At 38.7% G+C, this 18,761-nt stretch overlaps 1 protein-coding gene across 1 annotated transcript in view; it reads right to left on the reverse strand.

The window, feature by feature from the left end:
• Positions 1-235: 235 nt before the first annotated feature.
• fest (wurstfest) overlaps positions 236-18,761 on the reverse strand; it is a 40,734-nt gene continuing 22,208 nt past the window's right edge. The window contains exons 4-5 of the mRNA XM_068228719.1: positions 9,522-9,806; positions 236-681 (exon numbers count right to left, since the gene is read on the reverse strand). Coding sequence (XP_068084820.1) covers positions 456-681; positions 9,522-9,806 — 511 coding nt within the window. The 3' untranslated portion in view covers positions 236-455. The remainder of the gene's footprint in view (positions 682-9,521; positions 9,807-18,761) is intronic.

Below are 18,761 nucleotides of genomic sequence, written 5' to 3' on the forward strand. Positions count from 1 at the left end.
ATATGTATATATTTAATGAGGATCTTATTTCCATTCAAAATTTTTGTCCATACCATTGATGATATAAATTTCTTATACAGTATTTTATTATACTTTTGGCTTCTAGTACAGTCAATAGCATAGATTTTAATTTCCATCATATTTAAATGTTGTATTAGAGTTACAGAAGGTTCCAAAACTGTTGTATGAGTAATCACAATTACTGTCTAGTGTGGTAGCAAAGTAAGACTAGCAAAAGCCATATGGAACTTCAAAAAAATCATTCTTATACTACAAGACATTAAAAGCTGTCTTTAGGTATGTATAAAATGGAAGGGAACTCCTCTATTCTCATAGTACTGGGAACTAAACCCTAGTTGTTACAAATGTTCAACAGTACTTGTTTACAACATATGTTCATGGACTCCTTAAATAGACTTCTTTAAAAACTCTTTGGCAGACTAAAACTCATGACCTTAATACACTTTAAGCTGGTTCTTTTCATCAAAGCCAGCTGAGTGACCTGCATTTCTTACAATAAAGCTTGCTCCATCATAATGCATTCGTCTCTCTCCTCTCCTGACAAAAAGATGAGATGTTTGACCCATGGATGCCGTGCAGTGAAGGAAAGGAGTGGTTAAGGAAGCGGTGCCATTGGTTGGGGAAGTACGCATTTGATATTTGTTGCTGTTACGAGCAACTCTGAAACAATAGCAATGAGACATGTTTAGATACATAGTATTTTTACAATGCTGAATACTCCCTAACACAGAAATATTCAACTGAAAGTTCCCTGAATACAAACATGACCAAAAGGTGGTGGTGGTGGTGGTGGTGGTGGTGATTGTTCCTTTAACACAACAAGTACCTACCAAGCATTTATATTTTTGACAGCTTTTGCTTCTCTGTAGTACCAGTGTTGAAAACTCTGATGTTTAGTTAGTGCTTTTATGATTATCAGTGGCATAAAGTGCCATTTTACTTAACTATGTTCTGAAGGAAAGATCTGGAGATGTACTGATGTTCTTTCTAGTCTTTCAGACTACTCCTTTCACCATGCTTTGACGCTCTAGTATGTGTGGTTCTCCTTGGAGATAAAAGATCTTCATGACATGAAAGGTGACTACCAAGAGCTAAACATTTCTTATCACAATGAACAAATAATGTAAAATTCACCATTTGTTGAAATATTTTTTTGTTCAACAACACCTTTTACCACTTTGTTTACTTACATTTACTTGAGAGACATTTTCAACGAATTCAATCATTTTCGAAGATAAAGAACACAAACCGTATTCTCTAAAGTGATAAATTAAATGTCAATATTACTTATCTAATACAAGAAGAATAGTGTAGATTGAACTGCACTGATCTGGCACCACAGAGTACAGCACACATCATGTATAGGTTTAAGGGACAGAACAACATGATTATCAACCCGTCTTGCCAAATGAAATTATATTAAGCAGACGTAAATACCATAATCATCAACCTTACATTCCAAAAATGAAAAGTAAATAATTTTTTTTTTTAATTTAAGAAACCAAAATGGGTTCAATACATCAAAACAGAATGCATGTTTCCTGGGAAAATGAACACTTGAAATTTGGAAGAGCACTGATGAGCAAAATATGTATAACACTTGGATTTTTGGAGAAATGTAAATTTAATGTACTTAAATAAATAAATAAATAAATAAATAAATAAATAAATAAATAAATAAATAAATAAATAAATAAATAAATAAATAAATAAACAAACAAACAAACAAAAAACAAATAAATAAATTCTCGAGGCATCTATCATTACATCTTATTATACTCCTGTTTCAACAAAATCCATTTTTTTAACCAAGTAAAGAAGTCAGAAGGTGGTGGTAGTGGTGATTATTGTTTTAAGAGGAAGTACAACTAGGCAACCATCATCTATATAACACTAAACAGAAAAGAAAAATGGAAGGGATCCGACACTTCAAAAAATGAAGGTATCAGCCAAAGAAAGACAAGGGCCATGAAGGGCATAAAATGAAAGACTCCCTCGGCCTCGAGTGCTCTAACACCATTGGAGTCAGAAAAGAACAAGAGTTGACCAAGGGAGGTCAGATAGAATAGATGAAAGTGAGTAGCCTGGCACAAGTAAGTGGAAGCAATGTCAGGACTCAGCTAAAGGCCCCGTGGTCGCCAACCTACACTCCCAAGTTGAGAGCCCTTGGGCTCCTTTTAGTCACTTCTTGCAACAGGCAGGGGATATGTGGGTGTTATTCTACCGGCCCCACCCACAGGGGGATTCTGAAATCAACGAAAGGAACTTTCAAGGAACCTCATGAAACACTAAATTGAAAGCTTGCAGAATATGTACAAAGACTGCCAGACATGAGCTCAACAACAGGAAACAATGGGGACAATGAAACAATGTAAAGCCCCTTCATAGGAAAATGCATCAACTAGTCTTCTTGTTGTAAACATTATGTAATCAATGATACCTTTCTTATGAGACAAATTGTATCCCAAGTCCCATTTTAGTACATTAAATTTACATTTCTCCAAAAAATGCAAGTGATAACTTTCTTTGCTCATCAGTAAGTCCAGTTTCTTCCAAAATGTGGATGATGACATTAGCAGTAATATCATCATCAACCAGTAATAGATTGTTTGTTTCTGGCAGGTTAAAGTTATGTCTTAAGCCAGAGAGATCCATGCACTCAGTGAGAAAATGAACCATGGTGAATTCGTTGCCACATGAACACATTGCACCAGGTCTCCCTCTTTAGTCAGTCGCTTAGATCTTCCATGACAAATACTGCCTTGCACAACACTACGGCCTCCTATCACGAAGACTGGAAGTGTACTACCATACTACAATAAAGCAACTGCCCTTGGCACATTGGGAGTTTGAATAGCGAGCCAGAGATTTCTTGGCTTGTTAATAAACAGATTTAGGTTTATCTATATTTTACTGATAATGCAGTGCTTGATAAAATTTGCTATAAATTGACCTACATCCTGAATGTCACTTTCCTAACGTTTTACAAAATTGACATGTATCCTTCCGCACAAGAGTCTACTTAGTTTTTGTGTCAAGAAGTATTTATACAGCATTGAGCAGGTCACTTTAGACCTAAAACAACTGCTTTTTATGTTCTCCTGAGAGAAAACTGTCTAATATGATTGATTGATTGATTGATTGATTGATTGATTGATTGATTGATTGATTGATTGATTGATTGATTGATTGATTGATTGATTGATTGATTGATTGATTGATTGATTGATTGATTGATTGATTGATTGATTGATTGATTGATTGATAATCATAATAATAATTTTGTGTGTTTATTACTAGCCTGGTGCAGTCTGTGTAAGGCACACCCTTTACTGAGAGTGAAGGTATCCGTCATTTGTAAGAAAGTACACCCTATTGTGGAAGAGGGTGTATTGCAGGAATTTATGTGACACACATATTCAGTCCCTGAGCTAAAGACACTAACTGAAATAATGGGACCTCAAGGCAGAAAGACCCAGGTGGAAGTACATAAAACTGGGCAACCATCCTCTATTAACTCTAATCAGAGTAAAAAGCTGAATGGGTCTGACACTTAGAAAAATGAAGGTATCGGCCAAAGAAAGACAAGGGCCATTAAGGGCGTGAAAATGAAGGTCTCCCTAGGCCTCAAATGCTCTAATACTGTCAGGGTCGGAAAAAAGGAGTTGACCAAGGGAGGTGAGATAGGATAGATGAAAATGAGCAGCCTCGTCGTATCCCCGTCAACAGGTGAAATGCTGAGTGGTCAGTGGAATCACCTGATGGCTAACAGCAGTACTAAAAACGAAAGGTATTGAAGATGGTAATTTATAGGTATTAGGTAAGTTGGTTGTTAAGAGCTGAAACTCATATGATTTCCTATGTAAGTGCATATATTAAACAGATGATGTACAAAGAATATACACATACAATTGAAGTCGGTCACTTATTGTGACGTACTGGAACTAGCCTTCTTCAGAATAACTACTCCAAGTAAATGCAAGTGGACTTTAATACATTAGAGTACCACTGAAATGCTAAAGCAATGAAAAACAGAGTATCTTGGAGTTTCAAAGAGATTCCTCAAGCTTGTAGTTGTGAACTGCGATCAACCCAGAATAACTAGGGTTACATCGAGAATCAAAGTATGCAGTGGCGGCTAGTGGATTACTTTTTTGGTAGGGCTGCAGCTAACTTTGCAATATGATTAATCTATAGAACACACTTAAATTATCCTTGCTATTTATTAAACTTTTGATGAATCAAACACTAGGAATTTCTAGTTTTGAAGTCTGCAATAAATTGTAACATTATTTAATGCACAGAAATAATATACACTTAATTTAACAAAGCTGTTTCTTTTTTGGACTTTTCACATTTACTTATACACAAAATCTCCTTTCTTTACGACAAGCACATTTTTCAATCAGTATGTTGTTGAAAATGATAATACTGTCCACACTAATCATTGCCAATGCTGAAAGATGTTCTTCTGACATCATACTCCTTAAAAACATTTCTACTCATTTTAAAGTAGAGAAGCACCTTTCAGGTTCAGCCATTGTCAGTATTATTCAAAGCAGAGTGAATACTTCTGTGCAGCATTCACTAACTCCAGTACTCGACACTGCCTCATACATCTTCATAAGTACAGAGAGACTCTGGAACTCCCGTCTTTGATATAAAGCAGTCAGTTCAGTCACCAGACACTCTTTGCACGAGAACGTGTAGGCTTCAATAGTGACATCGAGCTCACTGAATGGAAAGTTGTGAGAGTCAGCAGTTTCTTCAAAAAGCGATGTACTGAACAACTTTGCAGCAGACAAATGCTTAGTTAAAGCAAAGCAAATCTTTCTCTTGCCTGACAGGAAATAGTGTCACACTTCTCTTTTACAACTATGTCCTCATTGTTTCCTTTCCTATTCCTTGCTGCAGGAGGGTTTTCTTCACGTTGATCAACTAATAAAGGGACCTTATTTCTCTCTATATTGACAGTGTGGAGAAATTCATTCACTGTCTTACAAATGAATACTCAATGAGTTAATAAAACGTTGTTTTAGCTGGCTATACAATATGCCATGAGGCACGGTGCGGTGGAAAAATGTAAGCCAGAAATTGAAGTCATGATTATTTATCATGCGTAAAAGCCTTGTGGCTGCTTGTACAGTTGCTTGATTCCTGTTGTTTTGAAGTTCCTGGAAACACTCTTGAAGAGACTCTTTATTTTCGGAGACTGTGATAATGAGTTGGCGTTAAAATTCCACTTGGTATTACATCCCCGAGGAATCATTTTATTTATGCCGTCCAACATGGCTAATCATGAAGGCGATATGGAAAAAAAATGCTGGTATTGCGGCTAGACTGCTGAAGAAAATTTGGACTTGTCGATTCTGTGACGCGGCCTACTCCATAATAACATTTAATTGGTGTGCATGGCAGTGCACAAAATGTGCATGTTGGTGGGACTTTTTAATTATTGTCTGTACACCGCCTTTATCACCACTCATTACCGCTGCCCCATCATATGTTCGCGTGATACGTTTATCAGTTTCGCCATTTGAAACAATCTCTAACTTCTCTAAAATACACTGTGCCAGTCCTTCTGCATTCCGAGTTTCAGGATTAAGGAATCCCCAGAATCTCTCATACACAACACCATCTTCTTCATATCAGAAAACAATAACCTGTTGATTGTTCAGAAACAACCATCGTATCATCCAACATTACAGCTAAATATTTTGTTTGTTTAATTTCATTTCGTATTTCTTCTTTACACACCTCAAAAATACATTCTAGAAGCTTATTCTGGATACTGGATGTTCCCCTAAAGATGGTGGACTTCAATAAATGGGCTTTGAGAGAATCATCTAACTTCTCTGCATATTCTAATAATCCTCAGAAAATGCTGGGATTTGATGAATGATCATTCTCGTCATGGCCTCTTCGTGGAAGTTCAAATTTACCACAGAATTTTAATAAGTTCAGTGAATTATTATTGAGAGTATTTCTCAGTTTTTATGCACTTTCTCATTATATCTTTTTGTTTCTTGTCTGTAGGTCTTCCTTAGTTGTGAAACAATGTTCACTGTTTCTAGCATACGTAAGTCAACATCGTTCTTGAGGTGTTTAGCTGATTGTTCATGATTTTCAGACTTTTCACTTAAATGATTCAAATCCACCACTCCGGTTTTTGTCCAAGTTATATCACCTCCAAACAACAAACACGGAAAGAAAAACAGAGCATTTCTCTCATCGCAAACACTTAACCACTTCCACTTATTACACACTGAAGAATTAAACTTTCTTATCTAAGTTTGTTGTCTACTTCACGGTGGTTGACACATAGAGAAATCAGGTGTAGGACGACTGGCATTTTTCATCTCATTCTTCTCAGCGAGCATTAATTGTGAACATGAAATGCCTTATAAATACCTAACACTATTCTTTGCCATGTCTATTCATAAAATTTTAACTACAATTAACAGTATCCTTGTGGCACTGAAACTAGTAAATGCACACTGTGCAGTTTAAAATAATTGACACTTTATAAGTACTAACTGTTAGAAGGCGCAATAAACACGACACACTACTTGCTATTCAAAAGTACTGCAATCGCTTGGCTGGGAGCTGGTCAGGCTGCAATCCGGCTGGCACGCTGACACAACCGACTCCCTTTCCACTTCCTCCGTGCACAGAGTGAACTGCGCAGCATGCAGGTAGGGCACAGCCTGAACAGTGGGAATGCAGCCTTGCTGCTTGCTAATGACAGTGTGTCACATACTCTTTGGAGTGCCACTACACTCACCCTCTCCAGCCCTGGCAGATTTAGAATGAGTTACACTGGTTCAAATACTTCAAAGGAAGTAAACATTTCGGATATGCAATTATATTTTTGTGTGCCTTTGCCAAGCACTGGAAGGGGCTGCAGCCCTGCAGCCCTGCAGCCCTTATGGAGAAACTGTGCCTGAAAGTATGAATGATGAATACCGAGTGTTAGCAACGTCCTCCAAACTTGATCTACTAAGAAATATTCTGAGTAGCAAGACTTCTTGGGGATTAATTATTTTAACCATGTTGGTTAATCCTGTCCATATTGACTTATATTCAAATTTCTACAGAACACTTTCCTGCCTTGTCAATACTTTACATATTTTATTATACTTAACCCTGTACTGCATACCGTTGCCCTCAGGCAACATATAACTTTTTACCTGTATAAATGGATACAGATTTTGGACAGAGGTAGTTTTACGGCACACCTTCAACTGTACAGTCAATTAAAGACATATAACAGTGACGCCTTGTGGTTTCTTTTTTTTTTTTTTTTTTTACATAACATAAGACAAAACAGCCCTACAACCAAAGTTACTCCTTCCACCCCGTCAACATCCACGCGTACCAACCATCGTTTATTTTACGTGGGTCCTCCCCATCACATTACCACAGGCTTCAGGAGTACCTCTGGCTCAACCTCAAAGACATTACCGACCTATGGTCGTTCAAGTTGTACTTGCGCCTTGCAGTACGTACCCGTGGCCAGTAGGTAGTAATGTTCGGTCTTTGAATGTTAAAATCTTAGCGTGAAATCATGAAAAATCGTATATATACCCCGTTATGGCAATCCACATCACATACGAGTGTTAAGCTATTAGCCGCAGTTAAGAATTGCTGGTAAATCTAAAACACTGAACGTAAGTTGAACATTAAAGTTGAAATTTTCTTCACCAAACAAAAACGAAAAATAATTCATGCAGTAAAGGGTTAATTACCGTACATGTTTCGAAAGCTAACTACTCTCTTGTTTAGTGGTGCCAAAACATCAACTTTTCTTTGGACTTGGTACATTGGTACAAATTTACTTAACAGAACAATTATAAATAAATCTTGAAATTGTTAAAATATTTATATGTGTTTCAACTTTTACTTACTTATTATGTCATTTATTACAAACTTTAAAGTAGAAAATTTCAAATCATAAATTAAAAAAATCTATTGAATTAGTCACTATATTCTAAATTTTTATTATTTTTCTTTTAATCTGCTCTGCTCCTGGAACTTACGCCTTTATTTACATCTAAAAAGGTTTAAAATGTTTCTTTGTGTCTAAATTTACCTTTACTTTGTCATCAATCAAGTATTTCGAGACCTCTTGGGGAATCGATCGCAATTCCCTGACGTAAGCGGAGGGCAAGGCTCCCAAGATGAAGACTAATGCAATAAGATGCTTGTTCCTTCATTTACATTTGTATTAAAAAACTAACAATTAATATGAGAGTATCCTCTACTCTTAGCTGAGGCCATTCTGACTCTCTATTGGCTCTACCACTTCCCACATGTATCGCTACTCCCTCTCTTCTACACATAGCAATTCTCATTTTTATAAACATGATTACTTGACTCTTAAAAATTATCTTCATAACCTAACTCTCTCTTTTTTAATACTATTCATTATAAACATGACTCTCGGTCTTGAAATACTTGATTGGGGTGGCCCATTAACAATTATCTTCATAACCTAACTCTCCCTTTTTTAATACTAATCATTATAAACATGACTCTCGGTCTCGAAATACTTGATTAGGGTGGCCCATTACTTTTAAGCTATAGGACACTTCAAACTACCCCTTCGCTTGCTATTTCCAAACAATGGAATGTGACTATTTAGATTGCCTGTATCGACTTACTCATAAGATCTTCTGACCTCACAAGACTCTGTTTTTAACTTCTCGTTTTTTTCTCACCCCAATACATGGCTGCTTAGTTAGCACACGCCCGTGAATTGAGTTCCCAAAGTAACCACTCTATACTATGTACTACTTACATTACGTAATGCTATTTAATGCAGGTTCGTGCCCCTGGACGCGACAGCCTAACACAAGTGGAAGCAATATTATAACTCAGCTAATAGCCCTATGTTCATCAACCCACATTCCCAATTTAAGAACCCCTCCAGCTCCCTTTAGTTGCCTCTTATGACAGGCATGGGATACTGTGAATGTTAATCTAACGCCCCTGCCCACAGTGGGAACTTGACCAAGGGACGTCAAAGGATAGCTTAGATGAAAGTGAGGAGTCTGGCACAATAAGTGTAAGCAATGCCAGGACTCAGCTAAGAGCCCCGTGGTCACAAAACAAATTAAGATCCTCTGGTGCTTCTTCTAGTTGCCTATTATGGATAAGCTGGGGATATCGTGGATGTTATTCTATTGTCCCCACCCACAGGAGGAGGGACTGTACTAGGAATGATGTATAACTTCATGCAGATTTTGGAAGCAGAAGCAGGAGTGATACATCACTTATCAGCAGTCTAAGGGTTACTGTTTTATTAAGCATTGAGTGCAGGATTGCATTATCTTCAGCTATCTCATCATATCTTAAAATCTATAGCAACTGATAGGACATTTTACGACTAGCATTATGATTTATTCTAGTTTTCAAGTTCATTCAGCTTAGTATTCATTCTCCCTTTCCATGTTATGACTCAAAACTATTATTTCAGTGGAGCATTCTGGAAGTTTTACCTGACTAATCCATCTTGTGTTTGTGACACTCGAACATTATTAATTATCCAGTTTTCAATTCCTTCATCATTAACCCAGTACTGAGCACTCTGCAGAAGGGAGATGGCATCTTGCACAAATGCTGCACCATGACGTGAATCATTATAAAACACAGGAAGAGAGAAATCCGAACTCATATCAGAAAAATTATCTGTTGTTGTCCGTGTACCAGCTGCATCAACAAGGTACACCAAAGCACAGTGCTCCGAAGTGAAGCTTACACCCTTGTACCACATTTTTGCATACCTAGAAAAAGAAGAAATTATTTATGGATTTAGAATGATAGTAGTAATGCATTTAAATAGTTTATAATAATATATTCAAATAAAAGTGGAATAAGAACCAATTATATATTTGATGAATGTTTCAGTATTAGAGGTAAGTTGGCATTGTGGTGAGGGTCACACAACTGTACCCCTGTGGGTGGGGGCGGTAGAATAACACCCACGATGTCCCCTGCCTGTCGTAAGAGGCAACTAAAAGGGGCCTTAGGGGCTCTGAACCGTGGAGCGTGGGTTGGCGACCACGGGGCCTTTAGCTGAGTCCTGGCATTGCTTCCACTTACTTGTGCCAGGCTCCTCACTTTCATCTATCCTATCCGACCTCTCGTGGTCAACTCTTGTTCTTTTCCGACCCCGATGGTATTACGCATGGAGGCCTAGGGAGTCTTTCATTTTCATGCCCTTCGTGGCCCTTGTCTTTCTTTGGTCGATACCTTCATTTTTCGAAGTATCGGACCGCTTCCATTTTTCCTCTCTGATTAGTGTTATATAGAGGATGGTTGCCCAGTTGTACTTCCTCTTAAAACAATAATCACCACCACCACAACCTTACACAACTGTGAGCTTGCAATTTGGAGATGATGGGTTCAAATTCCACCGTCAGCAGCCCTGAAGATGGTTTTCTGTGGTTTCCCATTTTCACACCAAGCAAATGCTGACTGGGGTTGTAACTTAATTAAGACCATGGCCACTACCTTCCCAATACTAGCTCTTTCCCAAACTTCCATGTGTTAGTGTGATGTTAAAAAAAAACCTCACTTCGTACATGAAGTGCTCATTTATGATGCAAAAATCGGTGTATGGTATACCATCAGTAGTGAAGGAATCATGGGAATAATCCTTTTCAAGAATATGGTTAAAATTGTTACTTATATGAATACCATACTAAACCCTTTTTTCAACAGGGATCATGATTTTGCAGTTTTTTTTTACAGGATTCTGCCTCTGTTCACATCGTAAATAATTTCATGAGAGAAATTCACAAAGCATTTTCACAGAACAGAGATATTAATAGGTATTTATGGTGGTGGTGGTTGTGATAGTGACTATTTTTTAAAATGGAAGTACAACTTGGCAACCATCCTCTATATAACATTAACCACAGAGAAAATTGTAAGGGATCTGACACTTCGAAGAATGAAGAGTGGTGGTGTTGGTGGGCCAACCAGTTTATCTGCCTGTGATTATTACCTATCAGGTAAATCTTAAAAATTCCATGTACATAACAAACCCACACACCATAGAAGAAGTACATTTGTCAGGAAACTGAAATCAATCAGTCCTCACTACTGATCTGTATTTAGGGCAGTCGCCCAGGAGGCAGATTCCCTATCTGTTGTTTTCCGAACCTTTTCTTAATTAAATGATTGCAAAGAAATTGGAAATTTATTGAACATCTCCCTTGGTAAGTTATTCTAATCCTTAATTCCCCTTCCTATAAACAAATATTTGCCCCAATTTTTCCTCTTGAATTCCAACTCTATCTTCATATTGTGATCTTTCCTACTTTTAAAGACACCACTCAAACTTATTAGTCAACTGATGTCATTCCACGCCATCTCTCCACTGACAGCTTGGAACATACCACTTAGTCGAGGAGCTCGTCTCCTCTCTCCCAGGTCTTCCCAGCCCCAACTTTGCAACATTTTTGTAATGCTACTCTTTTGTCAGAAATCACCCAGAACAAATCGAGCTGCTTTTCTTTGGATTTTTTCCAGTTCTTGAAACAAGTAATCCTGGTGAGGGTACCATACACTGGAACCATACTCTGGTTGTGGTCTTACCAGAGACTTATATGCCCTCTCCTTTACATTCTTACTACAATCCCTAAATACTGTTATAACAATGTGCAGAGATTTGTACCCTTTATTTTACCCCATTGAAGATCTTTCGTTATCTTAGCATCTAGGTACTTACAATGGTCCCCAAAGGGAACTTTCACGTCATCAATGCAGCAATTAAAACTGAGAGGACTTTTCCTATTTGTGAAACTCACAACCTGACTTTTAACCTCATTTATCATCATTACATTGCCTATTGTCCATCTCACAACATTATCGAGGTCATTTTGCAATTGCTCACAATCTTGTAACTTATTTATTACTCTGTACAGAATAACATCATCTGCAAAAAGCCTTACCTCTGATTCCACTTCTTTACACATCATTGATAAATATAAGAAAACATAAAGTTCCAGTAATACTGCCCTGAAGAAATCCCCTCTTAATTATTACAAGGACAGATAAAGCTTCGCCTACTCTAATTCTCTGAGTTCTATTTTCTAGAAATATAGCAACTCATTCAGTCACTCTTTTGTCTAGTCCAATTGCATTCATTTTTGCCAGTAGTCTCCCATGATCTACCCTATCAAATGCCTTGGATAGGTCAATCGCGATACAGTCCATTTGACCTCCTGAATCCAGGATATCTGCTATATCTTGCCAGAATCCTTCAAGTTGAGTTTCAGTGGAATAACCTTTCATAAATCTCAACTGCCTTCTATCGAACCAGTTACTAATTTTGCAAACATGTCTAATATAATCAGAAAGAATGCTTTCCCAAAGCTTACATGCAATGCATGTCAAACTGACTGGCCTGTAATTTTCAGCTTTATGTCTATCACCCTTTCCTTTATAAACAGGGTCTACTATAGCAAATTTCTATTCATTTGGTATAGCTCCTTCAACCAAACAATAATCAAATAAGTACTTCAGATATGGTACTATATCCCAACCCATTGTCTTTAGTATATCCCCAGAAATCTTATCAATTCCAGCTGCTTTTCTATTTTTCAAACTTTGTATCTTATTGTAAATATCATTGTTATCATAATTATGTAAATTTTAATACTTCTTTAGTATTATTCACCTCCTCTATTTGGACATTATCCTTATAACCAACAATCTTTACATAGTGCTGACTAAATACTTCTGCCTTTTGAAGATCCTCACATACACACTCTCCTTGTTCATTAATTATTCCTGGAATGTCCTTCTTGGAACCTGTTTCTGCCTTAAAGTACATATACATGCACTTCCATTTTTCACTAAAATTTGTATGACCACCAATTATGCTTGCCATTATGTTATCCTTAGCTGACTTCTTTGCTAGATTCAATTTCCTAGTAAGTTCCTTCAGTTTCTCCTTACTTCCACAGCCATTTCTATTTCTTTCCAACTGGCACTTCCTTCGTAGTCTTTTTACTTCTCTGTTATAATATAGTGGATCTTTATCATTCCTTAACACCTTTAAAGGTTCAAACCTGTTTTCTCATTCCTCAACAATTGCTTTAAACCCATCCCAAATTCTGTTTAAATTTTTATTTACCATTTTCCACCGATCATAGTTACTTTTTAAAAACGCCCTCATGCCTGTTTTATCCACCATATGGTAGTGCCTATTAGTCCTTTTTTTGTTTTTTTGTTTTACGTCGCACCGTCACAGATAGGTCTTACGGCGACGATGGGACAGGAAAGGGCTAGGAGTGGGAAGGAAGCGGCCGTGGCCTTAATTAAGGTACAGCCCCAGCATTTGCCTGGTGTGAAAATGGGAAACCACGGAAAACCATTTTCAGGGCTGCCGACAGTGGGGTTCGAACCTACTATCTCCCGAATACTGGATACTGGCCGCACTTAAGCGACTGCAGCTATCAAGCTCGGTCCTATTAGTCCTAATTTTAATACCTTCCTATCTACAATATTTATTTTTAACTACGACAAAAACAGCTTCATGATATACCATCTATTACTTCAGTTTCTCTATAGAGCTCATCTGGTTTTACAAGCACCACATCCAGAATATTCTTCCCTCTAGTTGGTTCCATCGCTTTCTGAATCAGATGCCCTTCCCATATGACCATATTAACTTATTTGCCATTTGTTGGTCATGTTTCCTGTTGTTCGCATTACCTTCCCATTTGACATTTGGTAAATTGAGATCAACCCCTACAATCACATTCCTTTCCATATCGTTTCCCACATAGCTGATTATCTTAACAAATAATTCTGAATCAGCGTCAGCGCTACCCTTTGCAATCTCACTCCAAAGACAACAAGTTGCCTATTGCACCTTGAATTTCATGTTTTCCATCTTTAAATTTTTCGTAGCTTACATATTTTTCTTTCACCAGAATGAATACTCACCCACCTACCATGTCTATCCTATAATACACATTCCAGTTCCATGAGAATATTTCTGCATCGATTATATCATTTCTCAGCCATGATCCAACTCCTATTACAATGGTAAGTATATATCTTTTAAATGACTTAATTCTATTCCTTTTTTTACAATACTTCTGAAGTTCAGCGCAAACATTTTTATGTCATCCCTACTTGACTTCCAGATCCCTGTACCCATATCACCGCTCACTAGACCACCCCTTTTCCCTGAATGTACCTCCCTATAATCCTTCTAAACAAATTTCCTAACTTATATGTGCCACTGCAGTTTAAGTGAAGGCATTATAATCTATTAGTTTCATGTCCGTATTGATAGTTTAGTATACACAATTATAAAGATGGGAATCCTCCACCTAATCAATAAAGCTACTTCCTCCTTCAATAAAGTATTGATTAGGTGGAGGATTCCCATCTTTATAATTGTGTACATTAAGTGAAGGCCATCTGAGCACAAATCCCTATCTCCTATCCATCCATTAGGATCTAGAAATCTCACTCCCAGTTTCCCACATATCTACTCCATAGTCTCATTTAAATCCCCAATCACCCTCCAGTTAGTATCCCTCCTACACAGTATTCCACCGATAACAATCTCTGCTTCCTTAAATTCCCTCCCCTACTGGTCAGCCCTGTCTTTCCTCACTGCTGCAGAAGCTACTCCTCCTCCCTTCTCTCCCTCCCATGACCTTGTTCCACCTGTCTTTTCCTATCCTCTGTTCAACATTCCTCTTTCCTACCTTTCCTCCTACTTCCACACTTCTTAGCAGCAGTTCCCTGTTCCTCATATTCTCCACTGTTGTTCTACCTGCAATGACTCATACCGATTTCTCAGACACCTGTCCTGAATTCTGATACTGAATAGAGCCCTTAGTCTGCAATGTCCTTCCCCTTAGAACATTAGATCATCTGTCTTCTACAATTCCCTCCTTTTCTTCCCATCCCGCTTTTATACCTACTGTATCCTGAACATTGTTTGAGGAAGGCCTACCTTCCTTCCTGTCTTCTGAGATAATTCTAATTATCTCCCTCAAACTCTCCAACTCCTCCCTCATACTCCTTAATTCCTGGCCACACCCACAGTTTCTACACTTTCTTTACGGAATAATGAAAAGAAGCAGCGAGTGATGAATAATTTACTAACACAGTTCCAAATATGTGTGAAGAACAAAGGCAGGCAGTTTCAACACCATCTTTCATAATTTCATTAGTAATGGACTTCTTAAAATTTTTTGTGTTACTGTTCTGTGGTTTACCTTCCAGCTACTATCCTTGACCATTGCCTACGAGACATTAAAGGCCGAGAAATACAGCATAACGAACGCGGCCTCGAGATACTTCCGACTACCGCCACTAGAGTTCTCCTTACTGAGCTGTCTCGCCCGCTAATTACCACATGTTCGAATACGAAAAACTACAACAATTCATTAAAACTAGTAATTTTAGAAGACACTAAACAGATATGAGATAAAAAATAGTTCAAGTGCAATTGTATCACTTGCTTTCTACAATGTATTTCTCACACTATGCTAAAATGAAATAAATAATTCAAGAAAACTTTGTGATAAATTAAGACAAATATATCAGCAACATTAGTGTTCATAAGGACCACTTCATTTCATTTCCTAGAAATATCAGTATTGTACATAGGCCTATTGTGTGACATACCTGTACATAAGATCAGTTTAGATGAATTGCAGAAAGGTACCGGTATCATAATTTCAGCACTTAGCAGCTCAGAGGTTTCATTCTGAAATTCTTGAAGTCTGATCGGAAATACCCTTGGTGTGATTGTCCAGAACAAGTTTTAGAAACTTTTTACTAGAGGACTATCATTGGTGGCTGATGATAGTCCTTGTAGGCAGGTTGCATGCTGTGTATGCTCCTCAGCCACTCTTAACAAATAGCCAGCTATCATCGCCAGGGAGACGAGCTGCTAAATGAACATTCTTTCTGTTGTATACAAGGAACTTGGTATACAGTAACACAACATAAAGTTTATTGCTTCAATAGTTTTGTACAGTATTTACAGGAAATATAATGAAACTTGTCTTGAAGCTTGGTTGATTGCACGCAGTTAATGCTGTTATTAAATGCTAGATTTAAAATCTGTGGCACAAACATATATTTACAGAGAGAGAGTCCTATATACACATTTACACCTATCTTGAGGAGATAGTCTATTCCACTGGGAAATGTCCTTGGATAGTCGAAAACTATCTGCTGTGGGCTAACAAGTGTAACTTGTAGAGGGAGTCGCGTTAGTATAATGCTAGTATTGGACTTGGACTTGCAAGGAACTTGCATCAATATCTTAATTCGCAGAATGCTAAGATAGTCGTCGGAGCACTGGTGAGGACTGGGAGTGAAGCAGAATGCTTGACTCGGGGCTCAACGTGGCTACGGGAATCAGGGAAGATGAGGCAATGTCCGGAGGTGAGACCTCACAACCAGCAATCTGTCCACCTGTTCAAGACACATTTTTAAGAGGAATGCCTCCATGTTTGACTTGCGGTGTGGGCTGGCCGTTGGACACTGGGGTAGTCCTCGGTAAGGCGAGGAATGTCGCTCCTTATATAGCGCTGGCTGACGTCACAGACGAGCATGCCAGGCGCAGTGCAGTCCTCTCGTAGGTTCTGGAAACATCGGTGATGCGGCGGGTTGCGGAGCTTGTAGGCGCGGAGCTGAGCGCGGAGGACACACACAATACTTTCCACTTTGGTTTACTTTTTGGGGAAGTTCAGATACCTTAAAACCTTTTTTTCTGTTTTAATTGCTCGTATCCTATTTATGAACTTAAAGATTGTTTTTAATCTGATATTTAATTTTCTCATAATATACATTTAGATTTAACAGAGCAAATAGCCTTTCTTTGACGCAGAAACAAGACTTGTACTCCCTTTTCCTTTGCGGCTAACAAAGAACAGTTATTTGCTGAATATATGACATGTTCATCATTACCTGAATCGAATATTTTACTAAATATTGATAGCAATACATCATTTCTGGGAGCTGGATCCTGTCTGCTCTTAACACCTTTCTGTTAACAAACAGGATACACATTAAAAACAGAAGGAAATTTGTTGCAAAGAATTTGTTTGATTAATGTGCTTACACTGAAATCTGATGTATTAAAATGTGAGCTACACACGCAGGAATAATTATTGTTAGGTACCCAAAGATACCTTACTTTACCATCTTGCTTGCCTGCATCTCTCTCTTAAACCACACTCTGAAGATAAACTATGGAACGTCACATTTTCTTGCATTTTAGCAGTATCCGACATATATAGATGTACATAACAGTGAACCATCTTCTCACTTCTGACGGGCTCAGTGACTCAAAAGTTTGAGACACTGGCCTTCTGATCCCAACTTGACAGGTTTGATCCTGGCTCAGTCAGGTGCTATTTGAAGGTTCTCAAATATGCCAGCCTCGTGTCAATAGATATTCTGGCACATTAAAGAACTTCTGTGGTATTAAATTCTGGTACCTCGGCGTCTCCGAAAAACATAAAAGTAGTTAGTTGGACGTAAAGCCAATAACATTATTACTGTTATTATTCTCACCTTCAACAGATCTCACCGACAGAAACAATACTCACAATAAATTGCACAAGATCAACACAGCATCATTACTCCACACATCACAGTTTTTTTTTTGCTTTACGTCGCACCGACACAGATATGTCTTATGGCGACAATGGGATGGGAAAGACCTATGAATGGGAAGGAAGTGGCCATGGCCTTAATTAAGGTATAGCCCCAGCATTTGCCTGGTGTGAAAATGGGAAAACACGGAAAACCATCTTCAGAGCTGCCGACAGTGGGATTCGAACCCACTATCTCCTGATTACTGGATACTGGCCGCACTTAAGCGACTGCAGCTATCGAGCTCGGTCATCACAGTGTTGAAGTCCGCCAAGAACAGAACAATACCAATATAAATGGTCCGTTATTGGACATTATAAACTTTCCAGCTAGCTCATTCCCGGTTGCCAGCGCCTCGCCCTCGTGTGCCAGGGTGGGCTCACCAGTTGGCACCCAGCACACCCACCAACACGCTGGCCAGCGCATACCGTGGAGGGCACTGCGCAGGCCAACTGGAGCCACCGGCAGCGCCAATGCACCAAGAGACCTCGTCTCATCACTAAAAACTGATGCCTGCCTGGCCATCAGATGATATAGATGCCGATTCCCATAGGGAATCTGAAATATTTGTCCTGAATGAGCAAATTTATAATACCAATATAAATGGTCCGTTATTGGACATTATAAACTTTCCAGCTAGCTCATTCCCGGTTGCCAGCGCCTCGCCCTCGTGTGCCAGGGTGGGCTCACCAGTTGGCACCCAGCACACCCACCAACACGCTGGCCAGCGCATACCGTGGAGGGCACTGCGCAGGCCAACTGGAGCCACCGGCAGCGCCAATGCACCAAGAGACCCCGTCTCATCACTAAAAACTGGTGAGCCCACCCTGGCACACGAGGGCGAGGTGCTGGCAACCGGGAATGAGCTAGATGGAAAGTTTATAATGTCCAATAACGGACCATTTATATTGGTATTATAAATTTGCTCATTCAGGACAAATATTTCAGATTCCCTATGAGAAACGGCATCTATATCATCTGATGGCCAGGCAGGCATCAGTTTTTAGTGATGAGATGGGGTCTCTTGGTGCATTGGCGCTGCCGGTGGCTCCAGTTGGCCTGCGCAGTGCCCTCCGCGGTATGCGCTGGCC

The sequence above is a fragment of the Anabrus simplex genome, chromosome 7 (assembly GCF_040414725.1).
Source record: "Anabrus simplex isolate iqAnaSimp1 chromosome 7, ASM4041472v1, whole genome shotgun sequence".
NCBI lineage: Eukaryota > Metazoa > Arthropoda > Insecta > Orthoptera > Tettigoniidae > Anabrus > Anabrus simplex.